The sequence below is a fragment of the Camellia sinensis genome, chromosome 14, assembly GCF_055761805.1.
Source record: "Camellia sinensis isolate YWXY chromosome 14, ASM5576180v1, whole genome shotgun sequence".
Classification (NCBI taxonomy): Eukaryota; Viridiplantae; Streptophyta; class Magnoliopsida; order Ericales; family Theaceae; genus Camellia; species Camellia sinensis.
In genome coordinates this window covers 127305219-127314560 of record NC_138974.1, presented here as the reverse complement: position 1 = coordinate 127314560, position 9342 = coordinate 127305219, and the positions used below count along the sequence as shown (strand labels likewise).

The 9342-nt window shown below is 35.4% G+C and overlaps 1 protein-coding gene across 1 annotated transcript; it reads left to right on the top strand.

Moving 5' to 3' along the window:
- Positions 1 to 652: 652 nt before the first annotated feature.
- LOC114289510 (bidirectional sugar transporter N3) lies at positions 653 to 2230 on the top strand. The gene is made up of 6 exons (XM_028233260.2): positions 653 to 701; positions 967 to 1003; positions 1115 to 1328; positions 1427 to 1588; positions 1696 to 1815; positions 1931 to 2230. Exons 1-6 carry the CDS (start codon positions 653 to 655, stop codon positions 2228 to 2230), a joined length of 882 nt encoding a protein of 293 aa, XP_028089061.2.
- The last annotated feature ends 7112 nt before the right edge of the window (positions 2231 to 9342 follow it).

Sequence of the window (9342 nt, the reverse complement as noted above, 5' to 3'; positions counted from 1 at the left end):
TAATTTATTTTTATTTTTTTTTAAAAAAAGGAATCCTCGTGTTTTTTTCTTCTATATTTGTACTGGATCAAATAGAGAGAGGGGGAAAAAAAATTCTAGAATGATCTAGATAAAATAATATTTTTATGATTTGGTCCTCCAAAATAGTCACATGTACTAGAAGTCTAACATCTTCCAATAAAATCGACATTTCTTCTCTCTAAAATTGATTATAAAAGCTTAATTAGTAAGTGAAATAAAACTTAATATTGAAAAGAAGAAAAAATAAAATTAGATAAATTTTTTACTACTTAAAAAATTGAGGAATTTTAGTTTAATAAGTCTCTATTTGATATTTCGCCTGAGACTCCAAAAATAATTGTCCACTGTTGGAAAGTTAACTTTTCAACAACTGTAAATACTAACAAAAAGGTGTTTAGCAACCCACTGTTACATTGCTTCTTCAAAAAATAAAAAAATAACCGACTTAGTTCAATGTTCCACTCCACTCTATATAAATGAGTCTCACAACTCTTGGTTTTGTGTCCCATCTAAAAAACTCTTGGTTTTGTGTGCTTTTGTGAGAAGTAGAAGCTAGTTCTTCATTTGAGAACACAACTTGATATTGTGATCTTTGAGAAGTGAGAGTGAAGATTTTTAGTGAGCAAGAGAGATGGGTGGGTTCTCTAGTCACAATTTGGCTTTCGCATTTGGCCTTTTAGGTATATTTTTGTTTTTTCTTCTTAATTTTCTTCGAAAATGTTTTTGTCGTTTTTGTTTTAGAGCCTCATATGATAGTGAAATTTCTCACTCACAAGTGGCATATGTAATATGGAGAGAACATGAGCACTAAGAGTATACTATTTCCTAGCTTAAACTATTTAAGTAGTATAAGTGGTAAAAAAAATAATTAAGCATGGTTGATTATTTTAAAACATATTTAATGATTTGTGTTCTTTTGTTTTGCTCTTGATGATTATACAATAGGCAACATCATCTCATTCTTCGTGTTCCTTTCGCCAATGTAAGTTCTTTGTTCTTTTTGCATGCTATTTCAATTTCTTTTAAGACTTTCTTCTTCTTTTTTTAAATTTTTTGAGCTTGATGAATCAACACTTTTTGTCATTGTTTTCAGGCCAACATTTTACCAAATATTCAAGAAAAAATCAACCGAAGGGTTCCAATCGGTTCCTTACATAGTTGCCTTGTTCAGTGCTATGCTGTTGATGTATTATGCGTTTCTTAAGAAGATTGACTCTACGTTTATCATCACTATAAACTCATTTGGATGCTTGGTCGAAATTATTTATATTTGTATTTACCTCTTTTACGCGCCCAAGAAGATTAAGGTATTGTAAAAATAAATTCTCTAATTTATACACATTTTGTGTAACCAATTAATCAAATAATTTTTCTAACTTCTCAAATTTGGCCTTGAAAAATACAGTTCAAAACCGTGAAATTACTTGGACTCATGCTTGGTGTGTTTGGCGCGATCCTTATCTTAACTCAATTTCTTGTCAAAAAAAGCTCAACCCGCTTTCACATCGTTGGTTGGATTTGCCTAGTGTTATCTGTGAGCGTTTTCGCCGCTCCTCTCTGCATATTGGTAAATATATATATACATATATATATGTACTAATTCATCATGGTTTCGTTTAATTTATATATTGTATGTTATCGTATTCATTATTATTTTTTGTTTTTGTTCTTCAGAAACAAGTGATACGAACAAAGAGCGTAGAGTTCATGCCATTTTCCTTATCACTTTCACTTACGCTTAACGCAATCATGTGGTTCTTCTATGGCCTTCTAATAAAAGACTTCAACATTGCTGTAAGTTTGTTTACAAAACTAAAAGCTCTTCTTATTTTTGACATTCCCATGAAGCTATACTAATAAGAATTCACCTTCTTCTCTTTTTTTTTTTTTTTTTTTTTTTTTATAATAGATTCCGAATGTCTTGGGGTTTATTTTTGGAATTATTCAAATGGTGCTTTACGCGATATACAAGAACCCAAAGAAAGTTGTGAAAGATCAAAAGTTTTCTTCTGATCAAATACCAAACGAAGTGATAGCATTGGAGGAAGAGAAGCTATCTGAATTAGTCGAACAAGTGATCGACGTTGTGAAGCTTAGCTCAATCGCATGTCAAGAAATCGGTCCAGTCATGCTTCATTTAAATGGACACAACATAGCTAGAGAGCTCAATATAGTTAAGCCAAACCTTGAAGTCACTGTGCCGGTCTAGCTGAACTAATCATCTCTAGTTTGGTTTGGTGGATTGTGTGTCAAGCAATTATGTAACTAGTTCTACTCTTATGTCATTTGCCTTCAAATCTTGTTCCAACTCTCTTTCTCTCTCTTTCAATGTAGTTTTTTTTTTTTCCTTTATTTTCTTTTTCTGTAACTTGGCTAGTCAATGTCTCCAGTAGTATTTATGGTAATGAATGCTAATTCCAGGTGTTAAATATATATTATTCTCTTTTTTTGTTTCTTTTGGATGATGAATGAAGTTTTTATTTATTTGTTTATTACAAATATTCTTTTGCTCCCATAATGGTTGGAATACATGTATGCACTAACATGAGATGGAAAAGAAAATGTTTTTTGTGCTTGTTATCATGCTCAACTGAAAAGGAATAATCATTTAGTGGGATGACTTCAACATGATATACCAGCTAAAAAAGGTTAATTTTTTTTAGGAAACTCAACAAATAAAAAAATGTAATAGACAAATAGGGAAGGTTGACTTGTATGGGTAATATGCACATCCCACATGTTGTGGAAGTACCCATCTCCTTGAGATCCCTACCTATACCCTAGTTTATAATGTTAAATTCATTCTTTCATGGTAATTTTTAAATTTAAAAAAAAAAAAAAAAAAAAAAAAAAAAAAATGGGGAGTAATGGTATCACTTTACAACTTGGAGGTATACATATTAAGGTAGAAATTTTTTTTTTTTTTTGGTTGGACTTTTCTGACGTGTAGAGACTCTTATGATGACGTACAAAGATGGTTATCATGCTCTAGTCATCCACTCCTACCCTTTTACAATGAAAAATTTAATAAAAAAGTTTCCCTAACAATATTATGATATAAAGATCATGATCATATTAAACCAATGCTTGGACCAAAAAATTAAATACAACATGAGTCTCGCTCCTTTATAGTTAATTTGTGCAGCAAGTTAGACAGAAAATTTCTGTTTGGTTAAAAAATTGTGAACCCAAAATTTAGAACAAGAATGAAATGCATTGGTATGTACATTTAGAATTGATTATTGTCTAAACATTTTTATTAAACAATTTAGAGTTTGTGAAAAATCTAAATTATGTGATTTGTGATTTGAAATAGATTGAATTACTACAAATCCCAAAACATAGCAAACAAACAATCCAAATCAGCTAGAAAGTACAAAAGTGATTTAACTTATTGTTCACAATTGATGAATGATACAAAAGATTTTAACATGTAAAAAATCAAAATTGAAGCACCTTCAATTGTGATAAAAAAAAATGTAGGTTTAAAGCCACTAAATAATCCACTATGAAGAAAATGAAATTACACAAACACTCACTCAAGAATTGGCTTCCACTTCTTGTGCCCCTTTCATCAACATCTTTCACTACAACATTTTCTTAGTTTAGTAACATTTGAAAGTGTCACAAAATTATTAGTTTAATGACATTTTTTAGTCTCGTGACATTTTGAACAAGTGCCATTTGTATCCGTGCCACGGTAGATATTTGCAAGTGCCACTACACCATCATGGCTAAAAGCTTTTAATGACATTTTGATGTCATGGTAGATATTATTTGTGGCACTATCAAGCGCCATTAAAAAAAGAGTTAGTGACACTTATAAGTGTCATTACACCATCAAGACTAAAACCTTTCAGTGACACTTTAATGTCATGATAGACACTATTCATGACGCTATCAAGTGTCATTCGTGACGATAATTCGTTGTAGAACAATTTCATCCGCTCTCGCAGAGACTTGAACCGCCAACCTCCCGCACCATAAACTTTATACACCACACTCTTCCCACTACACCTCTATAGCACCACATGATTATATATCCAACATATATTATTTATATATTAATATAAAAGTATATGTATAAACATAATTATTTTATTGAACATAATTTATGTAAAATAAACTATTTACTAGCAAAATAAAAAAAGACCACTTTTGGCGACTAAAAATATTTTTTAGTCACCAATTCTATACTTTTGGCTACTAATTGTTTTTTAGTTGTTAAAAAACTTAACTTTTGCCAAACAAAATCGGATTTGGTCGCCAAAATATTTAATTCCCGCCTTAGAATTTTAGTTCTCTCGCGCTAAAAATGACCACTTTTGGCGACTAAACTTATTTTTTAGTAGCCAATTGTAGACTTTTGATTACTAAAATTTTTTTTGGCACCAAAAAGTTTTACTTTTGACTACTAAAATTTTTTTAGTTGGTAAAACTCATATAATCAGCGACCAAACTTATTTTTAGTCGCCAATTGTAGATTTGGCTACTAAATTTTTTTAATCACCAAAAAGTTTTACTTTGAGCTACTGAAAATTTTTTAGTCACTAAAACTCATATAATCAGCGACCAAATTTAGTTTTAGTCGCCATTTATAGACTTTTGGCTACTAAAATTGTTTAGTCACCAAAAAGCTTTACTTTTGACAACTAATGCTGTTTTGATCTCTGAAAACTATACTTTCAGTGACCAAATTTTTTTTGGTCAGGAAATTTAGTCGCCAAATGTGTTTTTTCCATAATGTATATTGAGTTTAATTTATTTATTTTTAATCATTTACTGCATTTTAAAATTTTAGAAAATATATTGGCATTTTTGTTTTTTCAAAAATGCCATTATAAGCTTGGAAAGTTTTTGGCTTAGTGGCATTTCTCAAAATGCTATAAAATATTTATTTATGACACTGTTCACCTACGTGCCATAAAAAGTAATTTGCACCTACCTAGTGTCCTAACATTTTTTAAAAAATGCCATTGCGACTAAAGTTTAGTGGCATCTGTTGGTAAATGTCACGAACATAATTTTTTGTGTCATTATTTTATAAAATGCCATAAAATTGATGTGACATTTATTTAGTGAAATACCACTAGAGTCTTATATGTTTGTGGTTCTGTGGCATTTTTCTAAAACATTTAATGCCAATTTTTATTTTTGTGGCATTTTCTAAAAACATGTCACTAGTGTAGTGTCACTAAAGTGTAAATTTGTTGTAGTGACATTTTTGTTGTAGTGAAGTGACACTTTTTTTAATTGAAATGCCACTAGAGCCTTGTATGTTTGTGGCTTTATGACATTTTTCTAAAAAATGCTACCAAATATTCTTTTTGTGACATTTTTTAAAAACATGCCACTAGTATAGTGTCACTAAAATGTGTTTCTGTTGTAGTGTTTGTCTCAGAATTTATTAGTCTGGTGTTTAATCCACAATACCAATGTTGAATCCACAATGATGAGCCGCTTCAAACGCCTTCAAAACTTTCAAGCTCAAACCTTTTGGAATCCATCGAAGAACACTCTTCGAAAGTTTGATTTGTAACAAGCCCCTTGATGTATGCTCTTCAATCTATGTGAGGTGAAAAACTCACAATATCATCAAGGGAAATATATGCCAAGCTCTCCAGATGAATACTCAAAAAATCTTAGATCACCAATCTCATATCTGGAAGAGGTTACCCTAAAAGAAAGCATCAGAGGCAATTTAAAACAAACAGGGTCGCGAAGACCTGCTCGAGCAATGTGTCTAAGAGACGATGAAAAAAACAAGCCACTTCGCTTGAGCAAGAGAGTGTACACTCAAGCGATAAATGCAATCTCCCAGTATCTCAAAGCTAAGCCTAAAATAATGGATGATTCATTTAAGCACCCAAGCGCAAAAGCACCGCTCGAGCGGTATGAAAATTTACAGGCTCAACAACACAGCTTAAATGTGTTTGTTTGCAGAATTGACAAAACAAGGGACCTAACAATTTTATTTTGATAACCAATCCATTCTTTTCCTTTAAGAGTTAACAGCAAGATAAGAGTGCCTGATTTGTTTTAATTTTTTGCCAATCGATAACAAATATAAAAAGAATTATATCAATTTGAATAATTATAATTTAACAATTCAATAGTCATTATGGGTGTTGATTTTTGAACATACAACCAAAAAAAGAACTCAGCTGGAGAGCATCGACAAAATAGATTAAGCCCAACAACCTGCACAAGAAGATGAGAATCCGACGGTAGTTCGTCCACCCAGGGGGCACTTCGACGCTCAAGTCAGTAATCAAATATCTCTCAAAGATAGCTAATTGTACTTAACTCACAAGAAAGAACTTATTGCTCACAGTATATCACGCATACCTCAGACTCACGAGGGTGCCTTGCTTTTATAGCCAGCACTGACCTGATCCCGGTAGAAGCCTGACTTCAGTTGACTCAAGCTCAATGCTCATCTTGGACTCTTAGCTAGATAGGGATAAACTCCCTAAGAGTTTTATCTTTATCTAGATTGAGATCCTCCCCTGTTTAAGGACTCTTGCCTTTTATCCACTCATTTCGGATTTCGGTATCTTCGCAGATAACCTCGGCCTAGCCGAGATAACCCCGACAATATGACCAGTCCATGTGGTATCTCGGCTGACATTTCAGCGCCACCATGGCCACGTGCTATTATTCACAAAATATGTCCCCACAATTGCCCCCTAGGTTCTATTACTTCGGCATCCTGAGATGATAGAACCTACATCGCCCACTCCTAGATGATGCCGGCTAAAATTCACTATTTCCTTCGATCGAGATCATGACTCGTCGGTTTCAAGTATTCAGGACTCAACTGTCTATTGTAATCAATGACTAAAAACCAAAAACCAAGTTCTTTAACCGGGATCATCCCTCTAACCGAGGTTGTTACCTCATTAAATCAAGAATCCTAAGGATTTCTTTTTTCTTTTTCTTTTTTTTTGCGCATGAGCTGTCACGCATGGTTTTTCCAACCGTTCCTTCCACGCGCCCCTTTCTTATTTGGTCGTACCTAACACGCGCTATCAGGTCACGTTGTTTCTGCGCACACCGCCTGACAAGCACATCGTCCAAGGCGCTTAATTATGTTTTTCCGCCTTTTCGCGTTTGAACAAAAAATCTTTCTCTTTCTTTGTCTTTTCACTTTGCATTCTCGCACTCATTCTCAAAGTTTTCTGTGTCTACGAAATTTCCCTCAAAGCTCCATTATCGTTTTTTTGAGCTTTCTGCGATCATCTGACTACCGCTTCCGGCGAGCTTTTTACCATCAAGCTTTAAACAATACCATCGTTGGACTCCGACGAACTTCCTTCCAGCTTTTATTCGGTAAGTTCATGATTTCTTCCCCTGTAATCTTAGTTCTTCATTTTCGATTTGTTGCATATCTGTCATCTTGCATATTGCACGTTGCTATTCTACATCTGTTTTGGTTGTTTGTATTCTATTCCTATCTTCAAACTTTGCTTACTGTGAGTCATCTCCCGTTTCTTTGAACTTTTGTTGTGCCTTGAGCTTCATTATTGCATTTGCTTGTGATTTGTATACATTGCTTTCACACACTCATACAGCGTTTGTAATTCTTCATGTTCTTGGATTTTGTCTGCCTTTGATGCTTCTTGACTTTGAATCATTTTCTTTTCCTGTTCGTCTTTATTGTTTTCAGATCTTTGGTCTTTGATTCTTATCTCTGTACTTCTAGGTTTGGGAATTGCTAGAAATCACATACTTAGGAGAAACTGAATCAAATCCCTCCTTGAATTTTCAAAACCCTTGTCCCTAATACCTGTTTAGGGTTTAGCCGAGGTTTCCCCAACCTTTCTTTTGAAATCTTGCACAGACACCTCAAGCCGATATCATGGGTATGTTTAGGTAGAGAGTAGACACCCTGGCTAAGCTGGAGTACTTTAGGCAAGAGTTTTCTATTCCAGCCGACGTTCAGATCATGTTGGCTGGAGAGAAGGACTCTATCATGCCAGTTGGGGACTCCATGCCCTTTCCTGTTATAATATTCATTGAGTGTGGACTTCGGCTTCCTTTAGACATCTTTTTTAGGGAAATCCTTCACTACTACAAACTCAACCCTATGTAGCTAGCCATCGATTCCTATAGGGTTATTAATGGTATAATTTCTCTAACTCGCCGAGAAAACGCTAGGATAACATTAGCCAATATCCAATTTTGTTACACCATGCGTGGCCTAAAGTCTGAAAAAAGCTACATTTATTACCTTAAGCCGAGATCCACAGCCTACAAAATCATAGCCGACCTCCCAAACTCCAACAAGGGTGCTGGAGATGATTACTTGATTGTCTCGGGTAACTGAGAATTTGCTCCGGATGACGATCTTCATCTCTTCCCTCTGCGCCAATCAGTGTTTAAAGAGGATGAGGGTAAGAACTAAGTGTTAACTTCTCTGTTTAAGACTTTATCATTTTATTTCCCTTATCTGTGCTAATGGGTGTTTTCCGCTCTTTGCAGCTCTTCCTTAACCATCAAAGCACTTCCACCAATCATTTTTCCCCAGCAAAGACTTGAAAAGGCTGATGGGCCTGCCAATTGACCTCCGCAAAGCTCCTCTTCTACTCAATTATATCCCAACATACAAGTCAGCCCTGTCCGACGTTCCTAGGCATAGCAAGACTCCTCTGTCTGCTTTAACTCCTCCAACAGCTTCATCTCCAAGGCCAGATTAGGACTCTACCTCTGACCCAGTTGAGAAGCCATCCACTTCTACCCCTCAACTAATTCCTCCATCCCAGCGCCAACACTGATGCCAAGCTCTAGTTTCCGCTCCTGTTGGCAGAACTCGCAGCCGCCAATGTCGAGAATCTGAGACATCAACTCACTACACTGCTAACCCGCCCATAGCCCTTCCAGTAATCCACTCCAGCTCCAAGGTCACTGTTGCCGCCACTGCCGAAGAAATAGGCCACACAAATATCATTTCGAATGACCTGCTTGCTGGCATTCCCAACATGGTGTCAGTCCATTCCTCCTCTCCTTCCCAATCTCAGCCAAAACCCAAGGCAAAAAGGGTAAAAAGGGGCCAAAGCCAAACCCAGCGCCACCAAGGTGGAATCAAAGGACACAATGCCAATTTCAAAATTGGCTGAAGTAGAGAAGTCTGCATCTGCCGAGAAGAGGCCTGTTGAGGCCAGGGCATATAACCAACCGTAATAAAAAAAGTCGAGGTTCGGCAAGTCTTCTGAGCCCTCTGGTTTTCGTGCCGACGCTCCCTGGACTCTATCTGTCAATGTCGGAGACCGACCTCTTCTAGCTGGGGATAGTGCTCTCGACAGTCTGGAAGTCAGTGCC

Coding starts and splice junctions, on each gene's coding strand:
- LOC114289510 (XM_028233260.2), top strand. CDS start 653: ATGGGTGGGTTCTCTAGTCACAATTTGGCTTTCGCATTTGGCCTTTTA. Junction 1,004..1,114: donor TTCGTGTTCCTTTCGCCAAT/GTAAGTTCTTTG, acceptor CATTGTTTTCAG/GCCAACATTTTACCAAATAT. Junction 1,329..1,426: donor ACGCGCCCAAGAAGATTAAG/GTATTGTAAAAA, acceptor TGAAAAATACAG/TTCAAAACCGTGAAATTACT.